Source organism: Peromyscus eremicus, chromosome 7 (genome assembly GCF_949786415.1).
Source record: "Peromyscus eremicus chromosome 7, PerEre_H2_v1, whole genome shotgun sequence".
Classification (NCBI taxonomy): domain Eukaryota; kingdom Metazoa; phylum Chordata; class Mammalia; order Rodentia; family Cricetidae; genus Peromyscus; species Peromyscus eremicus.
The window spans coordinates 48,513,762-48,532,037 of record NC_081422.1 but is presented as its reverse complement, the minus strand read 5'-3'; the positions used below and the strand labels follow the sequence as shown (position 1 = coordinate 48,532,037).

The following is an 18,276-nucleotide window of genomic DNA, read 5'->3' as shown; positions in this document are numbered from 1 at the left end:
CCAGGCTACTTAATCCCAGCCAGGAGCCGTGGGGCACTGGACACTCCTCCTCCCCCTCCCTCGCGTCCTACCATTCCCGTCCCCCTCCTGCTCCCCCCCCCCCCCCCCGCCCCACTACCCTGGCGTGCAAGCACGGGCGGGCGGCGGGCGGGCCACAGGAGCAGGCTTGGCCTCTGCGGAGCCGCCCCCTGGCCCTAGTGTCTGGCCACACACTGCCCACTCTGCACGGTCCCGGCTCCAGACTCTTTGCAGCCCATACCGAGTGTGCCGCGCGGCCACCCGAGCCGGGACGCCGGCCCCAGCGCCCCGCAGGCGGGCGGTGGTGGATGCGCGGGCGGGCGGAAGCCCACAGTATGGATTCAGATTCTGGAGAGCAGAGCGAGGGCGAGCCTGTGACTGCTGCAGGTAGCGAGGGGCAACCCTGCCGGGAGGGCTGGGTTGGAGAGGAGGGGAGGCCAGCATAGCAAATAGAGAGTATTTCTCGGAACTGCGGGGCAGGAGGCCGGTCCCCTAGCAGCCTGAGCTCTTCCAGACCGAGACTGGGAACTGGCTTTGGGGCATCCTCCTACCCCACTGCACTTAGGTGCATCGGAGGCACGGGAGGGACATTTGCCCATGGATCGCACTGTGGCGGGGTCTTCAGCGGCGGCCTTGAGGCGCACTGCCGGGTGGGGTGGGGGAGGGCTCAAGAAATCTGAGTCTCGTAGTTTTCTGCGGAAACCGGCGCAACCCTTTTGAAGTAACTTTCCGTGTGTTGCCGGGTCCTCCATCCTGGGGGCTGTGAGGTCATGCATGCTTCAGAGTCGGTGGGAAGAAAAGACCCGTGGGTAGAACTCAGGACTCTTGGCTCGGCTTGTGTCTGCGGTTCTTGAGACTGCTGGGCAAGTCGGAGCAGAAGTGTTAGCCCATCCCTGCGGCGGCGTGGCTAGCGGTGGAGGGCCCTGGACGAGGGGTCCGTGACAAGCAGAGCTGGCCTTCCCCTTTAAGAGGCGCCACGGGCTATTCATAATCAATAGTTATGGAAGCGATAGGATAGGTGGTTGCTTATTAGGAGAGAAATGAATGTCCTCCTCCGCCTTTTCCCAGTACTGAGCAACAGGAGGAAGCTGCCCACGACCGTGGGTCTATTTTCCACCAGGCTTAGCCTACCTCCACCAGCCAGCTCGGCCCCTCCCGGCCCTCACCCGGGGGGCCAGGCTCGGGATCTCTCACTTTCTATCTGCAAGCATAGTTCTGTGCACCTAGCACAGCCCTGAAAGTTTGCTTGCCGCACAGACTGTGACTGCCTGCTGGGAGCCTCCTCGCACAAACCTATACACAATCTTCACACTTTTCAAGGCATGTTGGAGTGCCAAGAGTGGGGACCGATTGGTGGAAGGCCTGTTAGATCAGGCGTGGGTGTAGGAAACACATGTTTAGGAATCAGGGTAGGATGACCTCTAGCTGGGGGGCTGGGGCGGGGGGGTTGTTCTCGTTTGTTTTTAATTTTTTTAAATCCATTTTGCAGAGGTCGAGGTTCAATAAAGGGCTTGTTCAGAGTCCTCGCCATGGGCCCTGGAACTTACCTTTCTGAGCTGGTGCTTACTCCTAAGAGGGTGGCTATGGTCCACAACTTAGAGTGCGGAGGTTTCAGGGGCAGGGTAGGCAGAAAGGGAGGTGCGTGAGGATTCCAATAGCTGTGTGAGGGGGCTCCTGCTCGGTGTAGTATGTGTGGATGTCGTTCCTACACGCCAACCTTTTGCATGCATGTGTGTTTCTGTGACTTTAAGGCTCAAGATTTTGCTTCACAGGTGGCTTTTGGATCTTCTCTAATCATGTAATCCAATAGGAGTATTTAATAGGTATCTGTGAGTATCTAAGTATATTTCCAGAGCTTAGAGTAGACGGACGCCAGACATGTTGTCACGGGCACTTCAGCAATCTCGGTAACTTTGCCACGGTCCACCAACTTATTCTGTGGGTGGAAGATAGGGGAGGGGGGGCGGGATGGGGGAGGCAGGGAAATTCCTTAAAAAGGAGGAGGGGGCAGGGGAGACTCCAGGGCTCTTGGCAGTCAATGGAAAAGAGAGAGAAAGTGTACATGTACATGCTGGTATGCCCCACCACCCCGACCTGCTGCAGTTCTGAGCTCTGTCCAAGTGACTGACAGTTTGTGTGAGGAGGCCACTGCATGGTAGCAGCGCGCATCATCACTCGGGTCAGATGCGCCTTGAACAGTAGGGCAGCCAGCTCCCACAAGCTGTCGCCATTTGTTTGCACCTTACTGTTTCCTGCAGTCACTTCTTCTTTCCTTGTGTGCTCGAATCTCACGACTTGAACATTTATTTTAATGTCATGAGCCATTATGCCAAATGGCATTTAGTCTCACTCATTATTTTCAGTCTGAAAGTGTTCCCCTTTGTGACAGAGCTCCAGAATTAGTGTTGTTTCTCCATCTCGCTTTACTTGCATCCTGTCAAACGGACAGTGTTTTTGCAGAGTCAGGAACAACTTCAGTGTCAGACACTCACCCATGGAGGCTGACCTTCGTCCTAAGGAGAAAGTGGATCTCCTCCAGGTGGGAGCCTGTAACTGGGAAAGACGGCAGAGTGAGCTCCTGTGCACACACACATGCCTGCTTTGTAGGAGTTGAGCTGTAAGGACTGCCACCTCCTCTGCACGTAAGATGTCCTTGATAAGGTCAAGAAAATAAACTCCAGAATGAGAAAGACCTTCGTGTCACCCTCGGGGCGAGTTACTTCTCTTCCCACCTTAGCAAATAACACCTGGAAAGTGTTCTTGGCCATTTCAGTAAATGGCAGCTGTCACTTTACCCAACTGAGTTATCTCTAAGGACCTCATTAAATAATTGATCCTAGTGCCTTGTAGAGTAAAAATTGCAAGGCATGTATATATATAATTATACATATATATATTTGTGTGTGTATTCTATATATATATATTCAATATAATTGTCATGATTCCACTGATTAGCTGATGGGATTTTGAATTGTCTTCTCAGCTTACACGTGAGTGCAGGGGGGATTTTTAGTTTACTCCTCACCTCCACTCCCCTTCGAGCTCATCATGATGGGGACATGGTGACCTCCTGCTTTCACTGTCTTCTCCTTGGCTCTAGGGGTCATTGTAAAAGGCAGAGGCCACCTCAGCCAGTCCACCTGCGGATGTAGAGATGGGAGCTCCCACGTGTTGTGCTACTCCAAATGGAAAAGGGGTGGCAGTCTCCTCCCAGCGCGGGTCTCACCCCATAAACCTCTCACCACTGCCCAGGCGGCAGGAGATACAGGAGGTATTCATGTCCTTCTTGAACTTGCCCGTGGTGGTCACCTCTCAGCAAGGAGCGAGGCAGTTTCTGTAGACTTCTTGCCTTTTACAGGTTTAAGAGAGACACTTCAAAAGCTCCTCCCATTTTATTCGGCGTAGACTCATTGAGTAACAGACACCCTGGGCTCGGGAGGGTTGGGGAGAAGAGGTTTGAGGGTGATATTTGTAGAAATCCCCCTCCAGGAGGCACAGGGTGATGTTTGTATGTCAGCCTGCTGTCTGCATCCCTCCTGCTTTTCTGTCATTTTGTGGTTCCGTCTGTGATTAGGAAAGCAGCAGAGATTATGGAACACTGGATTTGCTCCCGAGACTCAACTTGGCAGTCTTCCGGTGGGCAAATCTATCATCCATCGCTCAGAAATCCTAGGCTTGATGTATTAATTCTAAAGGGAACGAGAATCGTTCCTAAGAAGCGGCAGGGGAGTAGCATTAGCGATATCAGTCTTTTCCTTTCTGGCTTGGAAAACCCAGAGAGTCTGTCTACTCAGCCAAAGGCAAAGGGCTTCTTAAACCCCCGACTCCCTGGTCCAGGAGAGTCAGGCTGATTGTACCTGAGGAGGTGCTGCAGAAAAGCATTTCCATGTGATGGAGTCTGTGTGGGGGATGGTTGCTTCTAGAGAAAAAAAGGACTGGGAAAATGGCAGGTCCCAAGTGCCTTTACCATCTCGCTGGCTCCTCAGCTCGGTCCGTGTAATGAGCAATAGATAGATGCAGTAAATTGTCAGGAGGAGACAGACACTCCAGGAGCTAGATAGTTTGAGCAGAGGAACAGGTCAACAGGGAGGCAGCTGGGATTCTGGGAGTTCACAGGAAATAAAACAAAGTCAGTCCAGGGCAGACTAACTAGAAAGTCTTGAAAACTTGGGAAGGGGTGTCCCATGAGTGTTGGACAGAGGCATGGCCACCAGAAAGCCATCTCCAGACATCCCTTCTTGCGGAGATGAAGAAAGGCAGGGATTACTGAGACTCTGCTTTCAGAGAATGAACCCAACACTGGAGAGGGTGGTGGCAGGGATGCAGGACACAGAGGGGGACGAAAATGGCACTGAGGGGCAGCAGCAGAAGGTAGTTACAGATGGCACCAGAGCAGGGAAGGGAGACGGAAGGGAGACAGTGCTGGCCTGGGCTGAGAGCGCGTGGGTTGAGGCTAAGAAATGCTGGGGACTGACTCTGGACCCCGCCAGTGTTCTCCAGAACCATGTTCCTTCAGGCACTTGACAGCGATGTTTTGTTTGAAAGATCTTTTCTTTGGATGTAAAGGAAACTCTGCAGGTGCGTTTGTTTGTGAGTGTTAGGGGGTCTGCTGGTTCCCAGTGTTGGGTTAATGGTGGAGGCTGTTAACTACTCTTTGCTGACAGATTAATGATGAGTGAACCGGCCAGCTGAAGGCAGAGATGGCCTAGGCATGCTGTACCATTTGGCTGTTGGTCAAGTTCCTTTTCTTGTTCCTGTTTTTGAAGCCTGAACTGGTTTCTGTCCTGCCCACACAATGAGCTGTAGCTCTTTGATGGTCAGGAACTTGTCTTGTATTTCTGCATATCCTCAGATTCTATGGATGAAGTTTTAATAGACATCTGAGCATCTGGAGGGACTTCCCGGGAGCTTTACACTGAAGGCCCGGCCAGTGGCAGAAGCCTTCCTTATACAGTAGTGCTGTTGACTGTGTTGTCTTAGGCTTTGTTTACAGTGTTGGGCTATTTCTGCACTGTCTTGGACTCTGTTAGAAATGACGAGGAATTGTGAAGAGAGACAACAGTCTGTTCTGTCGCCCAGGGTTGGACACTGCATGGGGGAAGCATGTTAGAGATCCTGATGGCTATAGTGTGTGAAGATTCTAGATTTCTCTTGCCGGAGATTACATCCCTGGCTGTCTCTTTTGTAGTCTTCCTTAGCACTGGCCACAATAGTCAATATTTTATGATTGTTCCTGTACGGGGCTGTTCTATTCGCGAGCTCCCTAAGAGTTAGAACTGGTTCCTTTTCATCAGTATCACCCACCCCCAGACCACCTATGTGCCCTAAACGCAGTGGCAGGTTGCTAGATGGCTGGGTAGATAGAGTCATGTATGTGTGCGTGGGTAGTGGGTTGTTTCTCCAGGAAGCAGACCGCAGAAGTTGGCAGGGGGAGGGCTGGTTTAGTTTGATTTGGGTTTTGAATTTCTTTTGGGATCCATATCTGTAGAAGAAGGGGTGAGGGAAAGGGAGAGAAGAAGCATACTGTCTGCAGCATGCCAGGTGGAGGAAGGACTTACTCCAAACTGAATCTGTGAAACTGGGCAGTCCCAGCAGAATGTAGTGGAGGATTTGTTCTCATGGGAAGTTTCTGAAATAGTGTGTATGAATATGTACATATGAAACCATTTCCTGCGTTAGTTTTCTCTTTAAGGAAATATGGTACCTGTGTTTTCATTTGCCGGCCAAATGAAATCCTTGTCACGTTCTCTGTTAGCACTTTCTCTAATGGGTTCATTCTCCTCCACAGTTACCACTAGCTTCTACTTTAATCCACGTTTAAATCTCTAGAAAGATACTCTATAAATAATTGTGTTTAGTTTTTCAGTTACTTGGCCTCGAATTTGTATAAAATGTCTGTGTAGGTGGGTGTTTGGGGTGTAGTCTACGTAAGTCTGTAAGAAAAAATAGGGCTGAGGGTGTCTCTCGGTGGTAGAGTGCTTGCCTAGCATGAATAAGTGCTTGGGTTTGATTTCCAACACCATAGAGAGGAAAGGGAAGAAAGGGAGGTAGAGAAGGAATGAAAAAGAAGAGAATTTAAAGAATAAACTTCATTTAACAGCCCCTCACAGGACAAAATCCATAGAAGATGAATGCATACCCTTCCACTCCCATCTCTGTTGAGGCATAAAAATATGCTACCTTTGTTTTCCATCAGAAATGTTCTTTTTGGTTAAATGCTTACTGAGTTTCTTAGACATCATTGCTTGGGAATAAATTTGAGACTGTTCATGGAAAAATCTCCCCGCGTACAGACTATAAAAATGGAAGGCTTGGCAGCACAGAGAGTGCTGGACACACCCTAATAGAAACCAGGATTTTGTAGTTCAGTTGTCTGGGAAGAAAAGGAGGCACTTCGGTGGTGTCCAATATTGCCTAAACTAGAGAAACCACAGAGGCCGCCGCTGGCTGCTAGATTCTATTTCAGAAGTAAAACATGCGTCCTGTGAACTGCGCTAGACCAAGATGGAAGAAATTTAGTCACGGCACACAGCTTTGGGGGAGACCTCCAGCTTATTTCTCGTGTGGTAGAGGCAGCCACTGTTGGTGTAAGACAGGAAGTGCTGTGACTGGTGAGCGCACATGTGTGTTCCCTGTTCCCAACGTGGGGCCTGCAGTTCAGCTGGAAGGCTGTAAAATAGGGAATCGAACTGGGGACGGGAGGAAGGTGCCGTTTCTGCAGCTGTTTATTGCTGCTGCCTTGGCATCCTGCTTCCTTGGTTTCTGTGGGATACAATGAAGAAAGGTAGCGAGCGAAGGCTGGCATGAGGGATTCTGTGGGGAGAGAAGCGCGGACCTGAAGAGGTAAAACAAGAGGCAGACAGGAGGATGGTTTTTGCCACCCAAAGTCCAGCCCTAGAACGGTACTTAATTTTTAAATTTTACCTAAGTCCTTATAATGTCTTAGGGATGTGGTTACTTATTCCTGTGGCATTCAGTCTTAAACTAACCCTCCTTCTGAGTTGAATACTAGGAACAGCCTGATTTTCTAGGCAAGGAAATAGAGGCACAGAGTGTAAGTAACTATCTCAAAATTGTGCAGCCTGTGAGTGAGATGAGGCCAGACCAAGTCCAGGACCGTGTGTTAGATTGGCCCTAAGTCCAGGACCGTGTGTTAGATTGGCCCTAAGTCCAGGACCGTGTGCTAGATTGGCCCTAAGTCCAGGACCATGTATTAGATTGGCCCTAAGTCCAGGACCATGTATTAGACTGACATGGTCACTAGGTTGCTTTGCACATCCTGCTCAGTTCCCCCAGTACCCAGACCCCTGACAATTGGGCCTCCTCTATTAGTTAAAACATTGTTTCTCCACAAGCCCTGCTGTACATTATAGACATACTCTGCATTCGTCATAACACATAGGCACGTGGGTAGGGATCAACCCACATGGGCTACAGAATGGGCTGGTGAAGGCTATCCCAGTGGTCTGCCTTCTGTTGCCGTAACAGAATGCCTAGAACTGGGTTATTTATCAAGAAAAGGAGCTTAAAACCTAGCTTTGGGTGTCTAGCACTATAGTTTAGTTACCACTTTTTAGGAACATTATTTTCGGTGGTCATAGGAATGTAAACTCACGCTAGATCATGTGAGAATAGAGCAAAGAGGAATATTAGACAGGACCTGAAGAATAGATATGCTTTCCCCAAGGAAATAGTTATCCCAAGGCAATCCTGAAGAGCTGAAAGACAGATTTATTTGGGAAGTGTGTTTATATGAGAACAAGGGTCCCTGTTCTTTAGTGTGTACCCATGGATGTAAGCACAACAATAAAACACCAGACCTGATCTGGTTGCAAGCCAGGCACGCTGAGAATTGGGATTGTAGGCTAGGTCCTCTGACTCCAGTATTCTTCCCTAAAACTATATGTAGTTGTGTGTTTTACTCAAAGGCTTGTAATTATTCTAGGGTCTGACTTAGCAGCCTGTGTCCTACTTCACTTTCTGCTGCTGTGATAAAACACCGACCAAAAGCATCCTGGAGGAAGAAGGCATTTATTTGGCTTACAGGTTACAGTTCACCATCGAGGGTGCCAAGGCAGGAGGTGAGAGCCTGGAGGCACTAAGTCGGAGACCATGGAGGAACACAGGTTACTGGCTTCTTCCTTCCTTCCTCAGTTGCCTTTCTTATTACACAGCTCAGGCTCACCTGCCTGCAGATGGGGTCATCCGAACTGGGTTAGGCTGTCTTTATCAATTAGCAATTAAGAAAATGCCCCACATACATCCCCACGGGCCAGTCTGATGGAGGCAATTCTCAAATTGAGATTCCCTCTTCCCAAGTTAGGTTCAGGTTTGTGTCTACTTGACAAAAACTAATCAGTACAATGTACTCCTTGTCAGCTTTAATCTACAGACATATCACTTCAAACCATAACCTTCCTTTTCCTGTGTGTCTCCAAGATCTCATGTTACTATCAATATAAAACATAGTAAACTTCCTGTGTTTAAGTGGATGTTGAGAGTCTACTTTGCCCGTTAAGAACTTAGAAGAGCATGCCATGGATACGTTTGAATATACAGCCAAGGAAAAAGGGTTAAGTTTTCTCTATAGGAGGTCACCTTTTCCTCAGAATCTTACAATTCAGACTTCAGCCTTTATATACAGGAGGGTTTTTCTCTAAGCACAAGCTCTTGTGTTCCATGTGGAGTTAATTTATACCATGAATAAAGGACCCACAGACTTTTCTTCCCTTTTATCTTGTCTTTTAGGTGTTAGCTGAGTTCTCAGATTGTAAAACTGACTATTCCCTAGTTTTTAAGTCCTGAGTTCATAAGTGTCATCGTATGATGGCGTTTCCTAAACTTTCCATGATTTGATATTCCATTTGTTGAATTGTACAACAACAATAACAAAATATAGTACATCTAAAAGTTCCACTGTCTTAAAAAAATCCAGCAGCTTAAAAGTTTAATATTTCTATTAAATATTCAAAGTCTTTTTAACTATATGAGCCTATGAAATAAAAAAAAGTTAAATATTTTCTTGCTCCAAGAGGGAGGAACCAGTCCATAGGAACAAGTACATTTATGTAAACCCAACATCTGGGACTCACTCAAGATTTTCTGGGCCCCAAAGGGCTTGGGCAGCTCCATGTCTCTGGTTCTCCCATCTGCATCACATACAGCTTAACATCTAGGCTCAGGTTGGCTGTATTCTATACCTCCCTGGCAGACTTTTCTCAGTCCTGGCATCTCCAATGTCTTGGGGTCTCCATTGTAACCAGGGATGCACCTTCACCAAGGACCTTCCAAAAGATTCTGACCCTGCCAACTCTGACAGCCTTCAGCTGCTCTCTGCGACCCCTTCATGTTTTCAAAGCCCGTGAGAGACACGTTTTTTGCCGAGTTCTGCTGCTAGCTTGATAGGAATCTCTTGTCGCCTACTGGACCACAGCTTATGTGCGCTTGTTTTGAGAACGTAATCCCCAGAAGATGTTGCCTTCACGATGCTGCTGTCATATTAACGACAGCTGATTTTCAGCCCCAGGTAACCAGCACCAATTGTCCCAGTAAAGCAGAGGTTTCACTTCAGTGGTGCTGGTCTTCTGTCAGTCACATCTGGTTCTCCAGTCTCAGCTGACTAGAAACCACAGGTTCTCACTTCATGATATCGTAGGCACAGCCCTGATAGTGTTTGCTTCCCTCTCAAATATCACCAGCCAGACCTCCATTGTCTGCACTGCATCATCTTCCAAGTTCCCCAAACAGTTCATTCAATTTGGAGAACTTCCAGCCTAACGTTTCAAATACTTCCCACATTCCTCACCCCCAAACGACTTGGTTGGGTCCTTTGGAGCAATACCCTCCGTTCCTGATACCAGTGTCTGTGCTAGTTTGCTTTCTTTTGCTGTGCTCAACACCACAATCAAAAGAAACTTGTGGAAGAGAGGGTTTGTTGTAGCTTGTAGTCCATCGTTGAGGGGCGCCAAGGCAGGAGCTAGAGGCCATAGCTTGAAGCGGAAACCACAGAGGAATGCCGTGCTGCCTTGCTTCCGGCTCCTGTTCAGCTACCTTTCTCACACAGCTCGTGCTGGCGCGCCCAGAGATGGTACCGCTCACAGTGGGCTGAGCCCTCCTAGCACCCAAGAAAATGCTCAACAGACCTGCCCACGGGATGATCTGCTGGGGGGAGTTCTTTAATGGTGATTCCTGCTTCCAGGGTGTGTTTAAGTGTATCAAGTTGACGAAAACTAACCCCCTTACTTCCCTTTCTTCTCTTGGGTTTCCTATTCTGGGTACATTTGCCGGAAGACTGGCTACCACGGCCCACACCTACGCTCTGCCTAGCATCTCCTTCCCCTGGGCCAGGCTCTTTTCCTTTTCTCAGAAGAACCCTAAATGTACCTCTAGGATGACTACTTTTTCTATCTGTAACGCCTGAGGAGTGTTTGAGACGTGCCACTAGTACCCAGCGACACAGCTGTCACAGGGCTGATTTGCTTTGTGCCTTGGTAGATGTTAGCTTCAAGAAGAAGTGTATCATATATCGGCCCCTCGTTCTCCAGTTCTGTCGGACCTCTCTTAAGACGGTTTTTGTTTTTTTATTTAAAGGATTAGATTTGTTGTAAGGAAACTGGGAAATGACTTCCCTTATGTTAAGCTTCTCTCTCTTTAGGATTTAACTTCCTAATTCACTGATTCAATCGCATCAAAGAAACAGGGAGAGCTAACTTTGTACAAGGCCCAGAGTAGTACGAGGTGAAAATTAAACCTCAATTGCCTTAACTCCTTTTCCTTTTTCCTTTGACCAATTCGTCTGGAATCCTGATACTCCTGTCCCCTTCCTTAATTATTGCTATTGTATTCCTTGCAGTACCTTTTTCTTTCCTGTACCGACACCCCGAGGTAGAGTGGTTGGCTTTACTCTTCTGACAAAACCCTTCCCTTAAGGAAATACCACTCATTCTTACAGCACAAAGCTGAAGATCCCTAAGTGGTCTAACTCAGTCTGGTCCTGAGCAGGACTCAGCCAGAGGCCTTCTCTCCCTGGACCACAGAGTCCTTGAGATACCCTCATCTTGGGTCTTGCTTTGCTCTCATCTTTCCCCAGCTCTGATGACTGCCTCAGCATGAACACACAAGAACATAGGACCTCACCTCGTAGCAAAATCAAGACACGGGTGAAGCAGATATTACTAACCTCAGTTTACAATGAACAGACAGTATCGGGAAGGTTACATCATCCCAATCACAAATTGTGGGGTGTACTTTTACTATTTTAAACTGATGACCCCGAAGGAAGACAAACTCAAAATTAAACAATTTCAATATTCAGTCACATGATTCACTGAACAGTTCCTGAACGATTTAAGTCCATGACGCTTACACATTAAATACATGACAATTATACATTAAATACTTGGTGAGTACAGACAGTGCCATATTATTCAGCTCTTTCCTAAGAAAAACTAGTTTGAAGGATATTTAAGGATATAGAGAAGAATTTACATTATTGCACTTCACAAAGAAAGTTTAATAATCTATTATCTCAGTTTTGTTGTATGTGTTCATAGGCATGTATGAACACATGCCTATGTACACAACTATGCACACAACCGTTTGTGAAACGTGGGAGTTAAAGCAAAATCCAAATGTGACCCATGTCCACTTTCATGGCTCTTCCTTCTGACTGTCCGGCAATCTTTCCAGTTCTCTCCTGCCTCTTCCCTGGATGCTGACTTCTTCCAGTCCCTCCTCTCCCTCTCACTGTCCCCTGGCTTTGACTCCCCTCTTCTTCGGGGCCTCTGTCTCACCCTCTTCCTTGAGCACACTTGGCCATGGAGAAGTGTAGACAGTCAGATCGATGGTGAGTTTATAGATCCCAGAGCACAGTCTGGCCATGGGTACTGGAGCTTGATAGGACCTACTGGGGGAGCCTGTGGTCTCTGTTTTTTGGCTCTCTTGAAGCACAGCCTTGCAGCATCTTGCTGGCCAGCAGTGTGGACACCTGGCCCCACCTCCACTCCAAGACTTTCTCTATCCTTGACTTTATCCTAATTAGGACTGACTTTCATCTTCAGGTTTTTGTTTTTATTTTTATTTTTTGCTTATATTTTTGCCTTTATATTTTATTACATTTAAAATTAGGGGAGAAAAGAACATTTAAAATTTGGTATCACAGATTATGTTAGCTTATAGGCTTCTCACCTCCACCATTATTCCATCATTCTAAAACAAATTCATCATTGAGGAGTTGTGTGACAATGAGTAAAATCTGTAGAAACAGTGTCTGTTTCTGAAGCAGTTTGATAGAAATTTGACTGAGGGGTTTATTGTGCATCTTGAAGCTTGAAAATAAGAGATAATATTGTAAGCCCAGTATTCTTTACTGCCCTCTGCCTCCATCTTGTCCTACCCTAGCCTACCAAACAAAGGCAGCCTATCAGGAAGCTGGTAGGAAAAAGCAATACTCACTTTTACCAGCATTGTTAAAACAGTTTTAAATTTCTCTCAATCACTGTTAAGGATTAGCATTCCTTATTGGCCAGGATTTCTTGTCTATACTTACTTTATTGATTTATGATGTGGAAAAAATGGCTTATTTTATGCATTTTTTTTTTTTTTTGGTTTTTCAAGACAGGGTTTCTCTGTGTAGCTTTTCGCCTTTCCTGGAACTCGCTTTGGAGACCAGGCTGGCCTTGAACTCACAGAGATCTGCCTGCCTCTGCCTCCCGAGTGCTGGGATTAAAGGCGTGCGCCCTTACGCATTTTTAAATATGAAATTATAATAGACTCCACAGAGAACTCTCTCGTCCACGTAAAGAAGCACGTTCAGTTTTCAAGTGGAAATCAAAGTAAGCAGTTCCATCACTTAGTCCCCTGCTTATTAAGACGATATCTAGGGGCTGGGGTGTGGCCCATGACTAAGAACACTCGCTTAGCATTGGTGAGGCCCTGGGTTGAATCCCCAGTTGTTGTTTGAGAAGACTTTTCCCAAGGAGACACAACACACATGCCTACTCACCCCAGATAGGGAGCCCACGCCTGATGCCGCCAAAATCCCAACTTAGTGAACCTATGAGTTTTATAGACACAACACACATGCATACTCACCCCAGATAGGGAGCCCACGCCTGATGCCGCCAAAATCCCAACTTAGTGAACCTATGAGTTTTACTGGGGTTACCTACAGGGGCAGAAATGGCTCAAAGGCAGCTGCATCACCAAAACCCACCCCAGCGTGGGTGACAGCTCACAAAGCTGGGAGCCTGTCATACACTGCACAGCCTGCAGGCAGGCAGCTCGGCTGGTCTCAGAAGCTTTGCACCTTAATTGCCCGAGAGTGGCTTTCAGCAGTCATTTTACTCCTGGGAGGGAGGGGCCCAGTGAGCCCTGTCAGTTTCAGGGACTTCCTGAAGCTGTTTTGAGTTGTTTCATTTCTGCCTTAAGGAGTTTCTCTGCAGGATGGAATGTTTCAGTCTTGGAGGAAACTCCTTCACAGCACCAGTGCAGGCACACATACAACAACAACAACAACAATGACAATAATAATAAACAACAATCAGAAGCAGTTATTCTATTGTTCATAAGTGAATGTAACTAACTTGACTTTTAAAACAAGAGAGCAGAGAGTATAAGGGAAAGAACGGTTGAGATGGAGGTAAATTCCTAGAGAAGCAGATGTCGTGCTAAGAATAACATACAGCTCCTCCTGAGACCAGCAGCATACACACTCACACCCCTACCCCAGGCTTTCTTCTCCCTCAGTAGCAGGATGGGCCAAGGTTCACAGGTGAGCAAGGAGATCCGTTTCCAACCATTCTCAGTGTTTTGTTTTGCTGTTAAAAACTCTTTAGGCTTAGAGTTTAGAAAACTCTCTAGGATAGAGCTTACTAATAGAGAATTGCCTAATGTGCACATGGCCCAGGGTTAAAAGTGTGTGGGGGGGAACAGAGAAGAAAAAAACCTCTATAATCTCTCTGGGAGTGAATTTCTGCCTAAAAACTTGAAAATAAGCAACTGTGAGTGTCCAGTGATGGGCAGGGGTATGGTGGGTTGAAAATGGCCCCCATAGGGAATGGCACTATTAGGAAGTGTGGTCTTGTTGGAGTGGATGTGGCCTTGTTGGAGGAAGTGTGTCCCTGTGGGGGTGGGCTTTGAGATCTCCTATGCCCAAGCTGTGCCCAGTGTCACAGTTGCTTCCTGTTGCCTGAAGATCAAGACGTAGAATTCTCAGCTCCTTCTCCAGCACCAGGTCTGCTTGCATGCTGCCATGCTTCTTGCCATGATGATAATGGACTAAACCTCTGAAATTCTAAGTCACCTCCAATGAAATGTTTTCCTATGTAAGAGTTGCTGTTGTCATGGAGTCTCTTTACAGCATCAGAAACCCTAACTAAGTCAGTGAGACATCTATGTCAACCCTCCCCAAGATCCAGGGGACACCAAGTAAGAGGGGACACAGGGTGTAAGAGGTAGAAGATGGGGGGGGGTGCTGTGAAATGTTGTCCACTGGACATGACCTGGCTTTTGCACACATGGGCTCACAGCAGCAGTGGTCACCAGGGCAAGATCTATGTTTGATCAAGCCAGTTAAGAATTCCAGCATGCGCTGAGGAGGGCCTCCTGATGCCCCACCCTCGCTGAAAAGACACTAACAATTGACGGCTGCTGGGGATGGAAGAGTCACTTTCCTTTAGGAGTGTGGCCACGGGGAGGTCCCTAGGCCCCAGTGGATAACCTCATGCCTATGTTTATATGAGTATAACTGATTCAGAGTGTTTAAAAAAAGGACATGAAGTTGGGAGGGAGATGTGATGGGGATATGTCCTGTGGAAAGTTGGAGAGAGGAGTTGAGCTGTGGATATGCTCCAGAGATATTGTATAAATATATGAAATTCTCAAAGAATAAATATTTTTAAAACTCTTTGGTGCTGGAGAGATAGCTACATAGTTAAGAGTACCTGCTTCTCTTCTAGAGCTTTGAGTTCAGTGCCCAGCATCCAGACTGGGTGTTCAGTGCCCAGCATCCAGATTGGGTGTTCAGTACCCAGCATCCAGATTGGGTGGCTTACAGCTGCCTGTAACTCTAGCTTCCGAGGGTCTCACAGGCTCTTATGGCCTCTGGGGATACCTGCACACATGTAGCATACAATTATACAGACATACACATTTACACATTTAAAAATAATCTCTAAAGTTCATTATGGTGATGAGGACCTGTAGTCCCAGCACTTGGGAGGCTGAGACAGGAGGATTACTTGGGCCCAGGAGTTTGAAATCAACCTGGACAATATAGTAAGAAACTATCTAAATAAATAAATAAGAAAGAAAGAATCTTAAGGGATTGGAGATATAGCTGTTAGAAGACTTGCTTAGCATGTGTAAACCTCTTCTGTCTCTCATATATTTGTATCGGTCTAATTGTCATAATCTGGTGAGAGTGGCTGAGCAAGGCTGGACAAGGACTAAGAGCGTCTGACCCTATGGTTAGGAAGGGGGTGAGTGGTAGCAGAGTGCTTGCACAGGCTGTGGCACAGATGTGGAGGCCAGAGGACAACTTTGCAGAAGTCAGTTCTCTCCTTCTACTACATGAGTTCCAGGAATTGAACTCAGGTCATCAGGCTTGACAGTGAATGCTGTTACCAGATGAACCATCTGGTCAGTGTCTCCCCCCCCACACCCCCTCCCCCACTCCCCGCCACTGGGCTTTTCTTTTTTAAGAAAAGGTCTCATTATGTTTTCCAGACTGGCTGGCTTTCAACTTGTGATCCTCCAGCCTCAGACTCCCAAATCTTTAGATTACTATAGACGTACTGTCTCCTTTTGCCCTATAGCATCTCTGGCCTCCCATTTTATTGACCCTGGGTTCCTACACAGCCCCACAAGCCCTCCAGTAGAAATGAAGGAGAGGGAGTAGAAACTCCAAGTACAGTGGCTGGTTCTCGAGACTGGTTCTGAAGTCACAATCTTAGCCTACCAGAGAATAAAAACAAGACTGTAGCACTGTAGTAGTTTTTTAAAAATGTGACCTTGAGAGCGTCCTTTGTACGCTTGAGGTGAATGAATTTTGATAGAATTCTGGACCCATTTAAATCATCCATCAAGTGTGGAGATGGAATAAAGTCATTGTGAGACATGCTAGATCTCAGAAACAGAGGAACTTTCCATGACCCCTTTCATGGAGAGTCACCAGAGCTTGGGAATCAGCCAACAGGTCCTCAGGTGCAATGTAATTTCTACCTTTTTTGTGTGTGCCTTTACATTTAAATGGTTACAGTTTAACCTACATAAAATTTTATATTTTGCCTTTTGACACTTTGTTCTCTGGCTTTTTAAGGTGTTTGCCGGTATGTATTCTAGACAAAGTGCCTATTGTGGTTTGAAAATAATATGTCTCCTACAGGCTCATGTGTTGGATGTCCTGAGCTGGGAGCACTGTTTTGGAGGCTCTGGACATGTTAGGTGGTAGGGCCCGAGTAGATGAAATAAATCATTAAGGCTGTGTCCTTAGGTTTCTCTTCTTCTGCCCTTCCCTTTCTCTTTGCTTCCTCTCTGCCCGTAGGTGAACAGCTTGTTTCTTTACCCTCTGCATGCTCCTGCTGCCATGATGCTCTTCCCGAGCTCCTTGGGCCAAGCAACTGTGGACTAATCCTCTGGGCTGAATAAACCCTTCCTGCCTTGTGATGCTTCTGTGTGGTATTCTGTCACAAAGACGAGAAAGTAACAAATAGAGCACTCCATTGGACCAGGAAGTATACTAAAAAGGAGAAGTCATGAATCTGAGAACTGAGACAGAGCCAAGGAGAAGTGGTGATGGGGAGGGAGACGCCAGGAACGAAGGAAAGCGTGCTCAGATCTTAGCAGCAGACACAAGGCTTCCTGAGGGGCATCCAAGACAAAAAGGAGAAGTAGTTGATGAATTTGACCAACTGAGAACTTTGTATCTCTTAGGAAGGAATTGGGGGCGGGGAGCGGGGGTTAGCTCTTGATAGATAGGAAATGAACCAGAAGATAGACAAGCTGTGTTAACTCCTTGGGAAACAAGATGAGTAAGAGAGGAAATGCAGTCACGGAAGTCAGAGAACATCCTGACTAAGCTATGAATGTTATCTAAATCATAATAATATAACTGCCAAAGTGTGATTTAACCAAATGTTGACAGAGAACCAAATTAGAAGGTAGATGGAAAAACGAATAGAGAAGACAATGAAATTTTCACCTTCTGTAGGATGAGGTTAAAAGCAAATAAAACCGAGAACTAAAAGTTTAAGCATATAATTTAAATAGTGGAGGCCATTAGTCATGGAAACATCTGAAATAGCTTGAAGTGGTTTGTCTCTAAGGAGCCAGCATCAGAGATGGGTCAGGAGATGTTTCATTTTGTTATAAGTTTTGTAGATTGGTTTGATTTTGAAATAATACACCTGTATTATTTTGAAATTTAAAAAAAACCCTAGCTTATCAGCCTAGAGAGTCATGTGACAGCTACAACCCCCTCACTGGCTAAGGAGCACAATGCAGGGACCTCTGACCCTGGGAAGAGGAAGTAGGCTTCAGTATCCAAGTATATGCTAGCTGCAGGTTATCATTGGTGTTCTTAATGTGATTCCAATACACGTCAGAACTGAGAGCATTCATGTAACAGTAGTTTTCTATATTTTAAGTTCTGGCTGTAGCTGCTGGGAGCATGAACCATGATTTCTGTTCTCAAGGAGTTTAGACTGGTGGGAGGTAAAGTTGTTCATCCAGGTGATGGGTGATTAGCCATGATTAATGCCTAAAGGCAGAGAATTGCAGGAAAGATTTTCCCAGAGTCTGAGGTCCTTCAAGTAGAGCCCTTAAGGTTGGGTAGGAATTGGGTTGAGAAGAGTGTAGGATATCCTAGCAGGGAACAGAACGGGTAGAGTCATAGAGGGGGCCCTGGTGTGAAAGGTCATGGTATAGTTGAGAGTATGATGCCAGGTCAAGAGCTTGGAGATAGACAAACTGAACAGAAGATAGGCCATTAGCGCAGAGTCCTAGCTGAGCCATGCCTGGGAATCTGCATAAATCTGTGAAGAACCTGGAGAGCTAGGGTGGCAAAAGCAAAGACCCTAACCCTAAGGAGGGTTCCATGCTGCTGGTGGTCAGCACAGTCAAAGACTGAGGAACCTATCTTAGGGAGCTCTTGGCGTTTCTTGTCCTGGACCACGTGGTAATTAGCAGACTTGCCCAGGAAGGCCTGTAGCACTCCGTACTCACACACAGTGACAAACAAAAGTGCCTCCCTTACTTCAG

The 18,276-nt window shown here is 46.8% G+C and overlaps 1 protein-coding gene across 1 annotated transcript in view; it reads left to right on the top strand.

Annotated features, from left to right (window-relative positions):
• Positions 1-18,276, top strand: part of Tnfaip8l3 (TNF alpha induced protein 8 like 3) — a 47,287-nt gene that overhangs the window by 7,667 nt on the left and 21,344 nt on the right. The window contains exon 2 of the mRNA XM_059269033.1: positions 253-405. Within this exon, the coding sequence (XP_059125016.1) occupies positions 253-405 (153 nt within the window). The remainder of the gene's footprint in view (positions 1-252; positions 406-18,276) is intronic.